Consider the following 21053-nt stretch of genomic DNA (forward strand, 5'->3'; position numbering starts at 1 on the left):
TAATAATTAGTGATGTAGGCTTTGACACACTGCATCAAGATGAAATGCCATTTCCAAAAGGGCTGGAATCCCCTCATAGCTCAGCACCTTCCCCTTGTAGACATGTTGAATAATATCAGAGGATCAGTTGCCCACTTTACAGCTTGCCCACAGGAATGCCAGGTGAAGGCATCCATCACAGTCTGCTTGAGAAGCATAAAGGCCTCATCTGCATGTTGCAGTTGCGTTGTGGTGACTTGCCAAACACCCATTACTGAGAGTGATGGATATGGCTAAGTTTGGGTCTATGTATGCTGGATGTATAGGCTGTGGAACATGAGTGCCCCATGAAAATACTGCATCCATGGATGTGACATCGACCAGTTAGGCACTGTCAGGCTTTCATATGTGTTAGGATCTCTAGCACTGCCTGGTCAACACTAACATCTAGTAGGTCTCATCATCATAGCAACTTGGCATAAAGTTCAAATGGCAGCACTTGCTTCAAATTTATGGGACCATTCCCAGCACTGTTAGATGACCTTGTGTGAAAGCTGCCAGCCTAGCCAGATAGAATTTTGGAGATAGTTTTGGCATCTGTAAATATTAATGTAAACCACAGGCTTGTTGTCTTAAATGGTAAAAATAGTGTTACATGTCGAACTGGAAAAATGTAACAACAGTGCACTCTACTGACCAAGTAAAGCATGTTATGACCCTTTGATGTTAAAACTCGGAGTTAGTCTGAAGTGAGGCATCCTGCCTATTGTTGTAAGGCCCAGAGTTAATGGCCAGAATTTACATGCATAAATGTCCTTAATGGCTTTGCTTCCTGACCTGGTGTGAGCTTACTAAAGAATGTAGCCTGTTAGCCTGGGAACCCAGGGAAGTGTGAAGAATGATGTAATGTGAACCAGGAATGTGATTTTAAAAACAGAGAGAATCAGAGAGCATTAAGCATTTTTGTCTTGACCATCCAACTCACTAGCACTGTCTTGCTCTATATGTAAGTTTATCTTAGACGTGTGTTTTCTCTTAGAAATAGCTAGAAACTAAAAATATTAGACTAAGTGTTTTTCTGTGATGTCAGAACTGTACTACTGAATTATTTTAAGTATTTCTCTGTGATCTCTGAACTCTTGACTAGCACTGTGTAGTAAAAAGTATTTTCTTGTGTTTTGGCTATTTATTATTAAATATTTTTAAACACTTTCAACTGTGGCTGTTTTAGTAGAGAGAATTTTAGCTCTTTAGAATACTTGCATGCCTTTGGTAAAATTGTACAAAGCCACTATAATAGCTTTAGCCCTGGGCTATACTACCAATTGGATAATAATATTGCACAGTAATAATTGGACACCCTTTTAAGGGCCTTTGAGTAGCTGATAAATATTATTGGGTGGTGGCAGCTGGTACTACCATATAGTCTGGGAAAAAGCGGCACAGCTGGAGAACCTGTGCTAGCCTTCCCCAGGAGGGGTCTGTGTGGTTGTATAACCTCTTCTCAAAGTGTGTGTGTGTGTATGTGTGTGTCAGCTACTTGGGCAGGGACACGAAACACTGGTTGGACAGAGAGGGTGCTGGAGGTTTTAGCTTGCCCATTAGCCTGAGATCTGGACCGTATAGCTGTAACAGTGGGGAGTCTTATTGGGGACCTGGACAGCAAAGGGACTGTGATCTCTGTGTGCTCTTAAGGGAAATTGCACTTTACTGTGTGTATTTGTTATCCTTTCCTCGTATATGAGGTGCCCCTGCTGGTGTTAGCTGCCTATGAGGATACTGATGCAGAGGATTTCATTCCTTCAGCCTTTCCATCCAAGGACTTTTCCTGTGGGGAAACCCTTCATACCTTAAGGGAACATTTCTAGTCAGAATGTCAGGAATATCCTCAGTCTAAAAAGAGACTCAGGGAATTCTTAGATGTTAGTGGTGAGGATTGAGGCTCCTTGATTGCTGGGCCAGGGCACGGGTGTCACATCTTGTATATGACGTGATACAAACGTGACACTTGCTCACAGATGTTCTTCGTGTTTCACTGTTGCAGTCATCACATTTGGCTTATCCCTGCCAGGGTAGCTCTCGGCCGGCCCGAATACCAGAGGCTCAGTATTTCTGCATCGGTTGCTGTCGCTTCAGGACTGACGTCAGGTCGTCAGTACTATAAAATAAGGCAGCCAACGCCATTACATCAGTCTTTCTTGCTGCAGAGCGTGAAGCAGAAACAGTTCATATGAGTGCTGGTCAGCCGCTACCTGAATTTCGTCTTCCGAATTGAAGCTGAAGTCTTCTAAAGCTAAGTACCCTGTTGGGGATCCTTTTTTCTTGCACTAACTAATGTCAGAAAAAGTTAACAATTGTCTCGCCTGTGGAAAGCAAGTACCACACTGAGAGTTTCATTCTTACTGCATCACTTGCTTAGGCCCAGACCATGACGTCCCTCGCTATCGCTTTTGTGCTTTGTTCAACCCCAGAACTATACGTCGTCGGGCCCTTATTGTAGCTAGATATTTTCGCTTACAGTCCTCGAATTCCGATATGGCTTTGGTAAGCCATCTGACAGCAGATCTTCTGAAAAAATGTAAGGATAAAGACAGAGACGGACTACACAGGTCCAAACTTACAGACGACGCTTCTGTTAAGCTAGCTGTCAGTTCTCTGGTCCTTAGTGAGGTGCTTTCGCAGCCCCTCATGCCCGCTTCTGTGGATTCGCAGGCCACTACTGAGACTCTTTTGGAGTCCGGTATGCCGCAAAACTCTTCTTCGACTAAGGATCCTGCCGTTGTCTCTCCCTTGGATGTGTCCATAGCCACTGAGCAGGAACCTCCTTCTGAGAAGTACTTTGCACTACCGATTCTCGACACAGACTGACGACTTCTTTTGTGTCTAACATTCTTTCGAAAACTACCGAGCTTCTAAGGCCCAGGGTACGAACCACACCCAAGAAACCGACGACCCAATCTCAGGCACCTGCTTCCTTGCCTCAGTCTCAAATGCTTAAAATGACGGAAGACCTTATCATGCTGATCAGGGGAAGCCAAGCTACACCTTCCAAAAGAAAAAGAGATATGTCCCCAGTAGTTTTGCCTGAACAGGAGTCTGATGACCCTGATGCATCTGAATATGAAGACATGCAATTGCTCTCTGCCTATGAGGATACTGATGCAGAGGATTTCATTCCTTCAGCCTTTCCATCCAAGGACTTTTCCTGTGGGGAAACCCTTCATACCTTAAGGGAACATTTCTAGTCGGAATGTCAGGAATATCCTCAGTCTAAAAAGAGACTCAGGGAATTCTTAGATCTTCCACAGCACAGACCCCTGGCCATTCCCCCAGTCATGGATGTTGTGGACAATGTTTTCCTGGAATCCAGTGAAAACCTGACATGTATTACAGAGTCCCTGACTCTCACAAATTTGTTTTCAAAAATCCTACTGCTGTCCCTGAGGTAATTTCTCAAGGGCCTAAAGGAATTAAAGCAACCTCTGATAAGAATCTCACCCCCTCATGTAGGGATTCCCGAGCACTAGACAGATGAGGTAAAAAAAGTATACACCTCTGCTAATCTTGCTATCAGAGCACTAAATTGCCAGTTCTGTATGCTAACATTTCAGGAACATACCATGGAACTCCTCAAACAAAAAGTGTCTTCCTTTCCTGCTTGTGCAGAATCTAAAGAGTTACAAGAGTTAATGCATTCTGCAAGTCAAGTGACTAAGCACACCTTGCACTGTGGTTTTGATGCCCTAGAAGCTTCTTGCAGGGCAGCAGTCACAGGGTCTGTCCTCAGAAGGCATGCATGGCTTATGGAGCAGCCCTTGCCAGACTATGTTAAATCTAAATTATTGGATCACCCTTGCACAAAGACAACTTATTTGGCACTAAGGCAGACAAGGTCTTAAAAAAGATGGAAGAAAAAGCTAAATCTATGCAGACAGTTAAGGATTTCCTACAGGTCCAGCCACCCAAGTTCAGCAGGCATTGCCCCTCCAAACACTGGTCCTTTCCTGCTCCCAACAGGTCAGTTCAGCCCAGACCCCGGAGTAGCAGACCCCCCAGACAGCAGCCACAGGGAATGCTGAGATCAAAACAGTGGAATTCCCCCACTTCAAAACCAGGGAGTTCTAAGCAACCCACTCATGGTAAGAACTCACAATGACTCTCCTCCCCCACCCCCTCCCTCTGCCCACCTTCACTTACCCCTCGGAGGAAAACTCTCCTTTCACGCAAGCACCTCCGCCATCATTACCAACGACCGCTGGGTCCTCAACATAGTGTTGCAGGGATACAAATTTTCTTTCCACACTCTTCCAACCCCAAAAAGGTTCCCAGATCTCCCTCCATACCAGCAGACAAAGGCACACAAGCAAGTCCTTTCCCTGCTCTCTATGAGGGCAATAGAGCACATTTCTGCAGAACAGAAAGGCCAAGGTTTCTACTCCAGAATTTTTCTGGTACCCAGAAAAAAGGGCACCTGGTGCTCCATCCCTGATCTATCCATTCTAAACACCTTCCTGGTGATACCAAAATTCAAAATGCTCACCCTCCAGCAACTGCCACCCATGCTCTCCAAGGATGCTTGGCTAACCACCCTAGACCTAAAAGAGGCCTGCCTCCACGTTCATATCAGGGAATCATGCAGGAAATATCTACATTTCAGGACAGGATCTCTGTGCTTTCAGTTCTGCACTTCCCTTTGGCTTATCTACTGCTCCCAGAGTTTTCACAAAATGTCTGGCTCCCGCCATTGCCTTTTGCAGACAAAGGAATATCCAAATTTACCCATACTTAGATGACTGCCTAATTCAGGCAGACAGTCAGGAAAAACTGCTCAAGCACCTGGCCCTTTGTAAAGTCCCTACTGACCTCTCTAGGGTACACTATCAATGAAAAGAAATCCAAACTAGTACCCACCCAAAGGATTATATTCCTAGGAGCAAGCCTGGACACAGCATCCCAGACGGCATTCCTTACACCAGAAAAGCAAACTTACCTGACAGCCTACTTCTCTCAACTAGCCACCAAACCCCATTTATCTGCAAGGAAAATCCTGCAAGCTCTAGACTTCATGGCATCTTGCATTCTACTCATTCCATATGCCAGACTGCATATGAAGAAACTTCAATGGTACCTAAAAAGCCTTTGGTGTCAACACTCTCAAGACCTGGAAACTCTTATACCAGTGATACCTTGCCTATGGAAAGATTTTCTTTGGTGGGCAGCAGCATGCTCCCACAACAAGGGACTACATTTCTCACCACTCCCTGCCACCAAGACCCTCACCACAGACGCATCAGACTGTGCCTGGGGTGCACACCTGGACGGCAGGTGCATACAGGGCCAGTGGAGCCCACAGCAAATCCATCTGCACATCAACCAAAAAGAGATGTTAGCTGTCGAGCACGCATTGACAGCTTTCAGTCCCCTTCTCACCCCAGGTACTCTCCTGATTAAAATAGGCAACACCACTGTGATGTGGTATATCAACAAGCAGGGAGGGATTCACTCCTACCCAATATGCAGGCTGGCCATGATCCTTTGGCACACAGCCACTGCCATGAAACTCCACCTGTTAGCATAATTCCTGTCAGGTTCTCTAAACTCTCTGGCAGGCCACTTAAGCAGAAATCTTCTGGACCCACACGAGTGGCAGCTAGACAAAACAACCTTCACCCTAATAACTCAGAAATGGGGCACCCCGAAGGTCGATCTCTTTGCCTCCCACACCAACCATCAGCTTAGCAAGTTCTGCACCAGGGAGCATCACTGCATGGCTTGGAAAGTGGATGCCCTATCCTTCCCCTGGGTCACTCTATTGGTCTGTGCATTTCCTCCACTACCTCTCATCACCAGGGTACTGTACAAAATAAGGGAGGAAAAACCAAGGACAATTCTTATTGCTCCAGGCTGGCCTCACCAGCACTGGTACCCACTGCTGTGCAGCCTGTCCCCACTGCCACCATGACATTTCACTCAGACCCCAGCTCTCAATTTGGCAGCCTGGCTTATTCCTGACCACTGATCAATCGGCCAACCTCAGTAAACAGGTTCTAGATGTTGTATGTGAGGAAAGACGCCCTAGCACTAGAAAGTCTTATGCTGACAAATGGAAAAGGTTCTGCACCTGGATTCAGGCTAAGGGAGCCGATATGGCACAGCCCTCCCTACCTCTCATACTGGATTACCTAGCTGACCTGCTACACAGTGGTTTCTCTTTTTCCTCTGTTAAAATTTTTGCCTCTGCTATCCCTGTTCTTTTCCACACTGAGCAGCCCCTTTTCTCACACCCTCTGATCAAACAGTTCTTAAGAGGGGCTAGCAACTTGAGGCCACCAGGAAGAGCACCTACCCCAGCTTGGGACCTTAACTTTGTGTTGGAAAAGCTCACCTTGCCCCCCTTCGAACCAGCATCTTCAGCAGAGTTAAAATTTCTCTCCTGGAAAACAGCTTTTCTTCTGGCCATCATTTCAGCCAGAAGAGTCTCCGAGCTACAAGCATTCATGGCTGTGGAGCCCTTCATCATCTTCCATGCTGACAGGATTTCCCTCAGGACTAACCCATCCTTCATGCTCAAAGTGGTGTCCAGTGTGGCTCTCAACCAATCCATTCATTTGCCCACCTTTTTTCTAACCCACAAAACAAGGGGGAAATGATCCTGCACTCTCTAGATGTGCACAGACAGTTCAGATTCTATCTAGACAGGACTAAATCATTCAAAAATTCTGATAAATTACTGGTTAGCTTTGCTGCAGGGGAAGAGGGCAAAGCCATCTCCAAAGAAACAATTTCCAAATGGATAGCACACTGCATCCATTTCTGTTACAAGCAACAGGAAAACCTCCCCCTAAGGGGGTCAGGACTCACTCCACCAGAGCAGCCTCCACCTCTGTAGCTTTTCTCACTGGAGTCCTCACCAGGGACATCCTGGAGGCTGCCACCTGAACATCTGTTCACACTTTTACCGAGCATTACCATCTGCCTGTCTTTTTCAAATCCCGGGCAGGCTTTGCCACTGCAGTACTGCAGGGTATCCTAGCCAGCCCCTAGTCTCTTTGACTGCCTCCACCCTTTTCCTCAGCTTTTGGAATCAACCCAAATGTGATGACTGCAACAGTGAAACACAAAGAACATAGTATAGTTGTGTACACTTACGATAAATGTAGAAGTTCAAGTGTATTCACTATTGCGGTGCTGGTTTCCCTCCCTCCATCTTCTTCTTCTCTTTCTCTCTCTCCTTACAAGGAACATTTTGGTATTTAGTTTCTACTGGTGGGGTTCTTCCACCATAGCCTGACTCCCACTTGGGGGCCCCTGACAGAGCAAGAAAAACTGATGTAATGGCGTCGGCTGCCTTACTTTATACTACTGATGACCTGACGTCAGTTCTGAAGCGACAGCTACTGACGTAGAAATACTAAGCCTCTGGTATTCGGGCCGGCCGAGGGCTACCCTGACAGGGATAACCCAAATGTGATGACTGCAACAGTGCATACACTCAAACATCTACATTTATGGTAACTGTACACAACTGTACTTTTCACATGCTGTAACACATACTTCACACAACACCCATCCCAAAAGTGGCAGGAGAAAATATACCAAGCAACAAAACACCTGAACCAAACCTAATCCAGAGCATAACATCGTAGATGAGGAATGAACACATTAGTGCTTAACCTGCATGGTTAAGAGAGAGTAAAGATAAGAAATGGGAAAATGTCATCAAGTAATCCATATTGCAAAGGCAGTCGCATCAGAATACCAGTTCATTTTAATGTGGCTACAACATCATCACAACACTGCATGTTCATCATGTAATCACTGCTGCAGTAGCCTTAGCTGTATGGAGTATATATCTAGAAAAGGATCTAACAGTTGGCCAGCTTCCAAATTTAAAGGGCATCATTCATGTGCCAAGAATATTAAGAGCTTGACCAGGGCTGGAGAAAATCAGTGGTGTAGATGCCAAGCCTTTCAGAGCTTTCCTGCTACTGCAGAGCATTCCTCTTGTGTATTTTCAGGATTGAAGGTCAGCTAGCATTTCTTTGCTGCTGGGCAGATAAGTTCCCCTTTGGAGAAAAAGCCTTCCACATTTTAATTTTGTGATAGAAACAACTTTTTTTCTGTGAAATAAGTTATTTATGCTAGGAATTTGTTTTTTATTGAACTGTTTGTGCTTTTCATTCACTTGGAGTTGCTGTTTTACTTTTGTGTGAAAAATTTGTTAATTTTTTTTTTGGTTGGTTTTGTTTTTCTGAAGGAAACTTTTGATTAATTACTTTTAGGGGCTGGGCAAGTGTATGCTGTGCTATTGATACTGTGTTAAGTTGGAAATGCTACTTTTTACCAGCTGTTGTTGTCAGTGTTGTCTCAGCTTCAGGCTTAATGTTCGGCTTTACCAGAGAACATCTTACCAGTTCCTCAGTTCTTCCTTCCTCCAACCACAAAAGGAAGAAAATTTCCAAATAACCTTTGCACCTTCATTAGGCTTAAAGTTTGCCAAAGTTGCAGATGGGTGCCTTGGCTGTGGTCATTTCTCATTTCCTCAGTCCACTCATCTTCTACGTTGGTTTCCTCTGGTGTAGTTCTATTAGCCACCACAGGCCACATCCTAAGTGGCTATTGGAATATCCTTGGTGGGCATGGGAGAAACAATCTTGTCGGTCTTGGGGGAAAGCCTGTCTGTCCCTAGCCAGACTGGTGATACCTGTTTCTCAGGGTGATGTGCCTGACAGGAGTCTGTCAGCTTCTATGGAAATTCCTGTTAAGAAGAAGCAGATAGTTAAGCATTTATCTTCCCGTGTTTTAGCTGCTTTAGATAGGAATGAGGACATAGCTCATGAATTTGTACAGGCTCTTGATCCCTCTAATTGTGGTTTTACTGGTAAATAAAAAGGAATTCTTCATTTTCTGAAGATTTTCAGTGTAGTAACAGAAGAATGATTTTGAGGGAACATCTGTTTTTTTTCTCCTCGGGTGACTGATTTTGGCTGTCAGAGCCAGAGAGTTTCTTTTGATGGTCTTTTGGAAGAATTTTCTTTTCCTGAAACCAGAACATAATGACATTCTAGCTTCTTTGAAAAAATGAGTTATTGTAACTGGAATTTCCTCAACCCACTCCCATTCCTCCTGTACTTTCTGCTGTGTAAGATGATTTTATTACAAGCTGTAACATGCCTGCAGCTCCATAGAAGGCAGATGGGATATATAAGGTTCATCAGTCTTACAATTTTTTTTTTATTTCCTAATCTCAGATCTGACCCTGCAGTGACCCTGGCTAATAGTGCTGCAGCTAAATGCCAATCCCTCCCCTATGATAAGGATGGGAATGACTTTGATAGATTTGAGAAAAAACTGTATATTTTTGCCACACTTTTTGTTGTTGTGTCTTTCGGCTTTTCCCGGTTAGGGGTCGCCACAGCGGAACTCCAGTCCGCTAATGATTGGCAGTTGATTTTTACGTGCTGAGTTGCTGGCCCTAATGCACAACCTTCAACGAAGGTACGCCAATTCACGCATGTCTCCACAGTAGACGCTGTAGCTGAGAATCGAACGGGACAACGTCTTGCTGTGAGGCGACAGCGCTACTGCAGCACCACCACCGCGAAATTCTTAATTGTCAAGCTCATGTGTTTTAAGTTTTTGCTTGCATCATTTTGAGAATATGGGGAACATTGTAGCCACTTTTCCTTCTTCTGAGGAAAAAAATCTTCTATGAATACACTTATTGCTTCTGTGTCACAAGTGACCAAGGACTATCTGAAATGTGCTTATGATTCAGGTGATGCCTCTTCTAGAGCAGCTGTTAATGGAATTGTTATGAGAAAGTTTGCATGGTTACAGTCTCAAAATTTACCCGAGGATATTAACGCTGAATTTTCAAATTTTCCTTTGGATAGGGAGTTGTTTTGGAGCATCTGCAGCTGAGGTCCTTAAAAAGTGTAATGAAAGAGGGAACTGATTCAAGGGATGCATCAAATTTTTCAGTCTTCCTTCTCTAAGTTTGTTAAAGGTTTCACACCTACCTCAGCATCTTTTTATAAAACGCTTAATAATCAGACCTGGTCTGGCAAGCAGACATTTAAAAAGCAGTGGTAAGTAGAGTCTAACAAGTATAGGGGAACCTTCCAAAAACCTGAACAGTCCAACAAGTTTGCTTGTTAGTCTACAAATCCCCTGTCCACCCTGGCAATCCATAGTTCTTCCTTTTTACTGGGTCTGAATTTCTCTCTTAGACAGCAAACCATTAGGAGTTCTGATAGTCTCACTTTTTTAAGAGGCCTTCACAGACTGTGTTTGCAGAAAATTCAAGAATCTTGTCTTATTCCATCCCACAGAGTGGTTTTCTTGTGATAGGATACATCTGTTAAGATTACTTTTCTCCATAAGATAAAGTAGACCTATTTTTAGATCTATTAGTCCTGTTTACCTCAGTAAGAATTTCTCAAATTCACAGCATCTATGATTATCATGATTCCTCTAGAGACTCTACATATCAACTGTAATTATATGTAAATATAAAACAGTTCAATGGCATCTAAAATCTGTATGGTCCCAATGTCAGTACCCCTAACCTTTCAGATTTGGGGATTTATAAAAATGGAACTCTTTTTTGGGGGGAGATACCACTTTTTTAACCCATTGTACCTTTTAGCACCACTATAGATGTAACAGCAGATGCATCAGACTTTGTTTGGGGGGCTGTACCTTTTTGGGGTATAAGTGTAAAATCTTTGGAACAAAAAAATACAAAAACACATAAACATTAAAAAGATGTTGTCAGTAATAAATGCCCTTATCTCTCTCAATCATCTATGACCTCTGGACTAATATGAAGGATCATAGACTACACCGCAGTGATGTGGTACATAAACAGTTGGGGGGCCCAGACTTCACTGTAGATTAGCCATGGTACCCTGTGATTTATCAGTTCCACACAATGTCATTATACAGGCTTTTTCCTTTTATTCAGAGCAAAAACATTGTGACAGAAAAGTTGTACAGGATCAAGACAGATCCACTTTGAATGGAAATTGAATTAGTGTTTGTCTTCCAGGATTTGCTCCAGCTGTGCCAAACACGTCAATTAGTCCTGTTCACCTCAATTCACTTCAGATGACTGGCAACTTTTTGCTCCAGGACTCCTTATGAGTGGCCTGGAAAACAGATTAATTCTCTTTGTTCTGGACAGAAAAGTTATTTTATGCCTTTCTTTCCTTTCCACTGGTATCCAGAGTCATTCTAAAGATCAGAAAGACTCTGTTAGATCTTTGTGGTGACTCCTGTCTGGCCTAGGCAGCAGTGGTTCTCACTTCTTTTGGAAGTGGCCAAGGGAAATTGCCACGCGATTCTTCACAGACTGGACTTGCTCACACAAGAAAGGGGGTTGTTTGATGCTCCCTATTTTCTATGGACTGCCTGGATGATAGAGTTTTTATACATTTTAGGTGCATATTTTCTGAGGATGTGCAGCAGGTATTATGGGAGGCAAAGAAATGCCTCTTCTAGAAAATCATATATATTAGCTAATTCAAAGATTTTCTAGTCTGTGCTACTGGTAGGCAAAGAAATGTCGCTTCTAGAAAATCATATGTATTAGCTTATTCAAAGATTTTCTAGTCTGTGCTATTAAAAGATTTGTGTGAGTTTTATCCTCTGGCTTTTCTTATTCCTCTATGAAGGTTCATCTTTGACCATTTCAACATCTGCCCATGGAACCTTCTCTTTCTACACACACTCATTTTAGCCATTTTTTAAAAGGGGGCTTTACATGTCTGTCCAGCTATAAACTGGTAACTTGTTCTTGGGATCTTAATTTTGTTTTGAAAATACTATCTATTCAATTTCAGCCAGCTCTTCAGGATGATGTGAAGTTCTTGTCATAGAAGACAGTGTTACTGATTGCTCTGACTTTTGCAAGAAGTGTGTCTGAAAAGCAGTCTGTTAGGATGAGTTAGTCTTATCTCATTTTCCTCAAAGATGGTAATTTTTAAGAATTAATTCTTTATTTATGTGTAATAGGTTCATAGGTGTATACTAGGCTAATGGCCAGCATGTTCTGTTGATTGTGGCAATGAGGTTGAGGTCTTGTTATAACAGTTTACATTGAGCAAAGCTATCCATTTGCAGGTCTTCATTCCAGAACCTAAAATAAGGGAGAGTGGATACTACTTACAGTAGATGTCCAAAGACAACTTGGATACTATCGTGACAGAAGTAAAACCTTCAAGAATTCTAACCAATTATCCATTCTTATAAAGGTGAGAAATGGGGGCAACTAGTATCAAAACAGATAATTTCCTATGGTTGTCTTATGCTGTTTCATTTTGCTTTTTTCACCATAATAAATCAATTCCATGCTGTTTCATTTTGCTTTTTTCACCATAATAAATCAATTCCAGACAGGGCCAAGGCACATTCTACTATGGCCTTGACTTTTTCAGTGGTTGGTTGGAAGGGGTCAGACTCTAAAATTATTCTAAAGCAGCATCTTGGTCCTTTTATAAAGCTCTACAGACTAGGCTCTTTTTTTCCAGGCCTAAAGCAGGCTTCTCTAGGATCATTCTCCAGGGGCAACTGGACCCACATCCTTCCTCTTCCAAATATTATAGCTATGGTAGTCTACCCATGTAGCTGCAGCTACTGCAGCAGTGATCAAATAATGATCATAGTATAACTGTGTAAGTAAACTCTCCAAAACAGTAGATGTTTTAATGATCACTGCTGCAGTAGCTGCTCCATCCATCCCTTTATTTTTGTATTATTGTTGTTGCCAAGGTGAGGACATTGATTTTTACTTACCTAACATTGACCTGTTTCAGGGCTCTTACCTTCCTTTTTCAGTTGGCATGAAAGCTGTGAAGGGCTTGCACCCAGACAGCTGATTTTTCTCTAGCCCTGTTCAGTCTGTCAATGGTTTGGGCATGTGGATGGTGCCCTAAAACTTTTGCAGATGTCGTATCCTGTGTAAGATACAATCCATATAGCTTAAGCTACTGCAGCAGTGGTCATTCAAACATATACTGTTATGGAAAGTTTACTTTCACAATTGTACTCTCTTAAACCTGCACATAGAGAAAGGCTACTTTCTGGTTCTCTACAGTGCTTCACATACCTGCTCAATTTTACAACTTCACCCACCAGTCTTCTAGCTTTCATGCCTCTGACCAGTGAGCAAATGCAGATGGCTGTGACCATATTAAATAAACATTTTTGTATGGAGCGTAGAGGAATATCAGATGTGTAGTAATTGCCGCGGTGGTGCAGCGGTTAGCATTGTCACCTCACAGCAAGAGGTTCACCCGTTCAGTTATCGTCTGGAGCGCCTTCTGTGTGGAGTCTGCATGTCCTCCCCGCGGTCAAGTAATGCTAAAGACATGCAGGTAGGTGCAAGCGTGAATGGGCATGCCTTCATTGAAGGTTGGCCGTCGGGCTGGCAACTCAGCACTGTAAAAAAAATCTACTGCCAATCATGAGCAGATCGGAGTTCTGCTGTGGCGACCCCTAACTGGGAAAAGCCGAAAGAGTCAACTCGCACTGTGCACTACTCAACGTAATCCACAGCTAACACTGTATACATCAAGTAGTATATTTATTACTTTACACTGTCACATACTGAGTTGGGGTGAAGTTCACCCCAACCCAGGTCCCAAAAACTCACCAACTAATCTAAATAGCAAAGAACCACACCTTCAAAATTGTGAATTAACTAACCCTCCTTCACCTACCTCCTCAAGCTGTACTTCTTCCCAGCTATACTGTCCTATCATTACATTATCACCTAGCCATACTAATAAAACTAGCACATCAAACCCCTCACCCCATCATCTAAAAAAATTGAATATTGTCATGATCAACCTCAGTAGCATTTGTAACAAAACTACAGATTGCATGTCTGGTATCATGGTGTAAGCCTGATTATTCTTGCCATCACAGCAACCAAGCTTAAGCCTAATGTTAAAGATGCTGAAGTACTTCCTCCAGGCTAACAGTATTACCAGAGCTGATAGGCCCCACAAGAAAGCACAAGGGGCATCTTTAATTTATGCAAGTTCATACAATCTCTTTCTCTCCCTATTCACACAACTTTCCAAAGTTCCAAAATGCTGAAATACTAGTATCACTGCTAGAGCTCAACAATAAAAAAGAAACAGCTATGTTTTGTTGCAGTCTATATCTCACCTGGAAATAATAAAACTTTAGATGAAATCCTCTCCTGGACATCTAATTAAATACCTTATGAAAAAAAATCATACTAGTTGATGTAAATATTGACAGGAAAAACCTTACATCAGACTGTCCCTCAGATGGTATAAACATTTATGGTTACACATAATTTATCAAAACACACACTAGATTTAATAATGCCAGTAGTAAAGGTGTAATTGTATACTGAATAGTGATCTCCGATCCTGGTAAATTTACAACCAGTGGAATCTATATGAACTTATGTATCAACCACCTCCCAGGTTATACCCATAGAAGTGCCACCCACCAACTTCACACTTGCCATCTTAATCATGTTCTACAGAATGCAACAAGCTGTATACATTTTGCATGTAGTAACAGGGTTATACTGAAAGCCCTCACAAGCTCATCCAGGCTGTAGAAATGGGGTTTCAGCAGACCAAACACTGACTCATGGACCGTCTGCCTGGGATAGGGTGGTGCTAACGTGCTCCTCTTCTTTTCCTTTCAGGTTATGGACTCTGATGTTTTAGCTTCAAGACAGTAGTCTTCATAAACCTGAAAAACATTATGTTGAGGGAACACATGAAGATGAGGTGTTTATTCATTACAACGTTGGTCAGTGTATAGAAAAATAGCTATAGGGAACACCATTATTTTGGGTGCAGTTACCTACTAGTTGTCCATGTGGTATCTGACCATGCAGAAAGTGGCAGTACAGTGAACTTGGGTACCATATGTGGGAATTGTTGGTACTGCCAAGATGTTAGGCCAATATGTTAGTGATATAGTCACTTGCATCATACACTGTTTGGCTGTTCATGGAGTGGTAATCCTTCCTGTTATAGTACCTCTCCTCATTGTCTATGACCACATTGGTGCAAACTGTTGAACTAAGTACCTCCGGGAAAAGTGCCATTCTTGAGAAGGCATGCATAGTAGTGACTCCGTCCTTTGGTTGCTCTGGGAAATAGATGGGCTTATCCACATGTGCTGAGTATATCACAAAACTGTTGCAGTATCCTCAAGCCAACATGATACCCAGTGTGTCCCCAGTCTTCTCTGAAAGGTTCCCATGGCAAGTACAATGAGGGATATACATATCTTGACATGCAGGGGAATAGAAAGCCCACTCATAGCCCCCACTTCCATTTTGTGGGAATTTAGGAGCTCTCCTGGTATTGTGAGACATGCAAGTTCAGCAAAGCCCTTATAATGTCCCTGTTCACTCTAAGCCAGTCAAGCAGCTCCTGTTCATCAAAGTTGTGTTAAGTTGCCCTTTGCTTGTATCTCATCCTCCAAGGCCCCATAGTGCAGGTCCACACACTGGATTGTGGTATGATAAAAGTAAGCAGCTCAGAGTGGGACACAACAGTACTGTCAGGAAAACCAAGTATGTTTGCCTATTGCAAAGGGACTAGAAAAGGCATGGCTTGAGCCAGCACTATGGTGTAGAGGGATAAAGCCGTAAGTACGGCCCAAGTGACCCAGGGTTGATTAGTAATTCTAGTGTCTGAGTCTGTGCAGAAAGTGACATCTGGAGGGGGAGGAGTGGGGCATTCCTTGGAAAATAATTCTTGAGAGGAGATGTGGTCCACAGAGAGAAATAGTTCTCGGACTTGCTAATGCATGCAGGGGTGGGGAAATAAGGGCAAGTCAAACACCCTCCCAGCAAGTGGAAACAGTTGCTGGCACCTCCCCACAGGACAACTTTAAGATCCATGCTCGGCTCAGCTTACTACAAGAAGTCCGGGGAGGAAGGAAGAGCAGGTTGACCTGGTGATAGATAGGGACACTGGGATGGTCATACAAAAAGATGCTGGGTGCAGGAGCGAAAAAGAAAAGGTATGGCTTCTCTTTTTATAACCACCTTTGCAACATGCATTTGTGTAGCAAAATGCAACATTGAATTGCAGAAGGCATAAAAGCATCCTCTTATGCACCATTTGCATACAGTTCTCATTTAAATTTCTTTATGCTGTCATTTGCATATGATAATCTCTGTGACTCCATGTATTGCACATTTGCTTAGCCTATATCTCTGAACTGCATCTTGCTTGAACTTGTATGCAGCTATCAAGCATACCCTTTGCAAACATGAGTAATCACTATAAATATCACTCATAATGCAGTTTATTACCACTGTTTCAGTGTAGTGAATGGTTCATTTTGGTTAAGTGTGAAAGTGTTGGAACTCATTGCAAAGTTTTTATTTTAACATTACTGAAAACAATTATTGTCACTTATCATTTTGTTAGTTGGCATAGTCTTAACATCTTGTTATTTAATTTTTTTTAGATACTGTGAGAAATGTCTGACAATGAAAATATAGAACCCACTGCCTCCCCTGAGTCTGAAGATGTTCATAGCTTAGTGGGAACCCCAGATACTACAGCACAGAGCAAATCAGGAAGTAATGATGCCAGTGAAGTAACTGAGTTAGTGACCCGTAAGCGACCTGAAGCCAAATGCTGCAGTGAGCCATTGTTGGAGAAAGAACATGACAGTGCCATTGGGGATACACAAAAGGTAAGTAGTCTGTGACAGAAGAGGCCTGTATTTATTATTGCTTATTAGGAGACGGTTCAAAATACCTGAAAAGTTGCTTAGAGATAAACAGGGCATACGTAGTGAGTCTTACAATGTTGTAAATCTAGAGTCTGAAGGAATACAGGAATTTTCTGTGCTTTGAAGTCAGAGAGCCAGTCATTATCAGTTCTAGACTTTTCCATCTGGTTTCACTGTGCCCTCATTGAGTTTACCACATGCATGTTTGTGTTTGCAGTGCTCTTGTGACTGCAGGGTGCCACTTTGTTACCATGTCTGGATGAGCTCTTAGCCACCCCTTCTGTACAATATGCAGTGTTTTTGAGGAGTCTGTTACCTGATTGTCCTGCTCATTAGGAATAATGTTGAATATGGGCCAAGTTCTAGATACAGGCTGAACTTTGAACATAGTTATGCAGATCAGGAGTCCCCACTGGCAGAATCCAGTCTGCCAGATAATCAACATCTTGGCTTCATGTCAAATTTTCATTTCTTCTTGCATCTTTGACAGCCACTCCTTAACTCTGTTTCAGTGAGCTGCTGTTCTTATGGCTATGGTCATCCCCTTGATTCCTCATGTAAAATACACAAGGGTTCTGCACTGGGCCCTTTGGATCCAATGGTCTTTGATTGCAGATCTCTTAGTGCTTCTGATAAACTGTTCTCAGGCTTGTATGCTCCACTTAGCAAGGCGGATAAATGTCAACAATTTCTCCTAGGCAGTCCTTTCCACCTTCTCCCTTCTTTGATAATGGTCACCATAGGTTCATTAACTCGAACTGGAGGTGGGGCATTTTAGTGGGTGGACGGTTCAAGGAGGATGTCATCAGAACTGTTCTTCCATATTAATGTGATGTAAACAATCTTTTGACCTCCAGGTCTTCATGGACTCTCTTCCAGTGTGAGTTCTCAACATACAACATGGCAGCTTATGTAATATAACAGCAAATGAGAAGGAACTCTATTTCTTTTGCCAAGAAGGTGTGAGTCGGAAAATGGAGGATGGCTATAAGTCAGTTCCTTACTGCTGTCCAGTATCCCTGAGGGGTCCAGATTTTTAGTGGACAGGGTGAGCAGATGCCCGATGCTACTTCATGAGTACTCCTTCAGCAGCTTGGGTAGCAAGTGAGGTTTTTTGAAAATGGGGGAAACCCTGCTGTGATCTGTTGGCTTTACTAAACAACATCAAAGACAGGGACTTATTTTCTTTCATTCCATAACCAGGGAACCCCCTAAGGGATGCTGCAGCCAGTGGGTGGCCATCTGGACTCCTTTACACCTTTCCTTAATTGACAGAATTCATCCACAAGGCAGAACTTCACAAAACCAGTCATCCTTGTAGCTTCTTAATGGCCACAGGAGATCTGGTTCTGTCTTGTTTTGTATGGTGTTTTATGGAAGCATTTGATGTTTATCATATTGATCACTGCTGCAGTAGCTGTAGCTATATAGGGTTGTATCCTCCTCCTCCCACATGTCAAAACCATCATTCAGCTCAAACTGAGCTGACTAAAAAGATAATTTTGGGCACCATGCACTTCAGAGTTGTCCTGCCGACAAAGAGTATGTTCTTTTGAGGCTTTCAAAGATAGACAGTCTGCTTGTACTGCTCTTTTTCTGGGCAGGTAAGTTCCCTTTGGGGAAGAAACCTTCCGTTAAAAAAAAATTTTAATAACAGTTTCCTGTTCAAGAAACTTATTTTAAAGCTGGTAGTTTATGTTTCAGTGGAGTGTCAAAACTGTATTGTACTTTTAAACTACAGTGCTCTTTTTTCATGTCAATTTAAAAGTTGTTTAAAGTAACTGAAAAACATTTTTCATGTTGAGAAATTGTGTTTATTTTAAGCTTTTGTGTCTGGTAAATTGTTTGGAAATTGCTGTTTACTGGGTTTTATGAGAAAAAAAGTGACTTTTAAAGACTTAAAGTTTTACTGTCTTATGATTCTTGTTTTCTCCTGGGAAAGAGGCATAATTTTTGGCTTGAATGTGGAACAAACATTTGGTCACAAGAGTTGGTCCTTCTTCTAGCTGCAAAAAGAAAAAGTTAAGCAAACAGCCTTTACCACCACATCATGCTAGCAGTTGTCCTCTGCCATAGGTGTGCAACTCTGCTTTGGCCATTAGTTGCACCTCAGACCACCCATCCTTTACCCTACATACCTCTGGTGCAGCAGCCACTGTAGACCAGTAGTTAGCCACACCCTCTGTGGCATTTGGGGTTCCCTCAGTGAGCAAGGGAGAACCAGTGTTGTTGGTCCTGGGAGAGGGAGCAAGGAAGGCTTCCCTGTTTGAACAGAATGTTGTGCCCATCCATGGGGAAGCTGTTGTTGCCATTAATAACACTGTTGACCACATTTTTACTGCCAAAAAGAAACAAAATTAAATATGTGTCTCCTCCTCCTCAAATTTCCTTAGACAGGAGTAGTTTACTGTGTCTGACTCAGGTTTTAATTTAGGTTATTGATCCTTCTTACAGTATACTTTCTAGCAAAAGAAAAAGGGATACCTCTTTTACTGAAGAGATTCAACATTCTGAATCTGGACAGGAAGATGAAGGGACAGATATAGGATTTTCTCCTCACGTTTCTGATTCAGGTTCAGAGGAGAGCTCAGTTTCTGGTTCTCCCTGTGGGGGGTTCTCTTTCTCTGAGACTATTGCCAGAATGTGTTGTTTACAGTGAGAGAACACTGAGGTTCCTTAGTCCATCAGAAGATACTATGAACTGTTACAGAAGGAATTTTCAAAATGTTCACTCATTCCTCCAGTTCTGTCAGCTTTGGAGGATGTGTGTGCCACTGTCTGCAATTTTTCTGATAGCCAACTGTCCCTAAAAAGGCAGATAAGATCCATAAAATTCCTCAGTCTGTTACATTTTTATGCACCCTTCCCAAACCTGACTCTGAAGCTATTGCTTTAGTTAATCATACTGCTGCTAAACATTTAACTAATTTAAATCCTACTCTTTCTGTTTTATAGGCATGGGAAAACATGTATACTTCTGCAACTTTGATTTTCAGAATTTTAAATTTTCAGGCTCGTATGTTAAAGCTTGTTCTAACCAGTTGTGAAAATGTGACAAATGTTTTGTCTGCATTTTCTTCTTGTGAGGAAAAATTGCCTTTAAATAATTTAGTTACTTCTATTAAACAAGTTACTACTCATTGTTTACAGTGTATGTATACCTCAATTGATACTACGTCTATGGCTGTCGCCACTAGTACTGTTTTGAGCAGGTTACCTTGGCTGAATTTTCAGAAACTCCTAGGTGATGTTAAAAATGAGATTGTATGTTCTCCTTTGGATAGAGATTTAGTTTTTGACCCCTTTGCTGCAGAGGTGATCAAAAATTGTAGTGAAAGGGGTAATTTTATACAGAGAATCCTTAAGAGTTTTCATTCTTCCTTTTACACATTTTCTAAGGGATTCTCTAACCCCTCATCCAATTTTGATGAAAAAAAAATCAAGGGGATTCCAAAAGAAATTCTGAATAGTCCCAAGACCAAGGACAGTCCAAGCCAGAATGACTGTTTAAATGACTGTCTCCCCCCTACTACCATGGCAACTGTATTTCCTTCCAGAAAGTCTGAATCTCCGCTTTTCTCTTTGGAAAACACAGTTTCTGAGCTGTGGTTTCTGAGGATCATTCATCAAGGTTACAGACTGAAGTGGTAGGAAATTCCTTCTTTTTGATTCCGTCCTTTTCATTATTCGTCAATGTATGGATTGCGGATGTGTCCTAGGATCTGACTTGGCCGCATATCTCAGACTTACGGATCCAACTCTCAATCTCCTCCCTGTACCCATAATGCCTCAGCTAGCCTACAATATCGCAGGTCTTGTTTGCAGCCATCTCGCATGAATGCGGATCCTTTCTTGGAGCTTAGTGTTAGCTTTTTTATTGAATTTTGTGAGTACTTTTCTGCTGATTTTTACCTTAAATGTATAAATTACCCTCCTACCTTTTTCAGTGTTCAGCTGTATCTTTTGTTAGGCCTTATATGCTTTTTATTCTTCTTCTTTTTACCGTATTAGTAGTCTTGAGCGTTCCATTGGTGATACTGTTCTTTCCTTAACATTCTGTCCTTTACTACCCTCTTCAAGGTATCCTTTCTACTGTAGTTGATAGCTTTCCCTTTTTTGGCATTAAAAAAACAAAACAAAAAAAAATGTTTACTGCTAGCTTTCTCTATTTTTCTTTTTTCCTTTTAGCTAATTATGGCTGAGAGACTGACCAGCTTTAAGAAATGTACTTCCTGTGGTCACAAAATTCCAAATTCTGATGCCAGCAGGGAGTGTGTTTATTGTCTAGGAGAGGCACGCTTTTCCATAAATTGTTCCATGTG

At 42.3% G+C, this 21053-nt stretch overlaps 1 protein-coding gene across 1 annotated transcript in view; it reads left to right on the plus strand.

Moving 5' to 3' along the window:
- The window catches only part of FAM114A2 (family with sequence similarity 114 member A2), a 1115082-nt gene that overhangs the window by 200640 nt on the left and 893389 nt on the right, over positions 1–21053 (plus strand). Inside the window, exon 2 of the mRNA XM_044069930.1 lies at positions 16462–16692. Coding sequence (XP_043925865.1) covers positions 16474–16692 — 219 coding nt within the window. The 5' untranslated portion in view covers positions 16462–16473. The remainder of the gene's footprint in view (positions 1–16461; positions 16693–21053) is intronic.

Source organism: Protopterus annectens, chromosome 4.part0 (assembly GCF_019279795.1).
Source record: "Protopterus annectens isolate FY-2018-M chromosome 4.part0, PAN1.0, whole genome shotgun sequence".
In the NCBI taxonomy this organism is placed as follows: Eukaryota; Metazoa; Chordata; order Ceratodontiformes; family Protopteridae; genus Protopterus; species Protopterus annectens.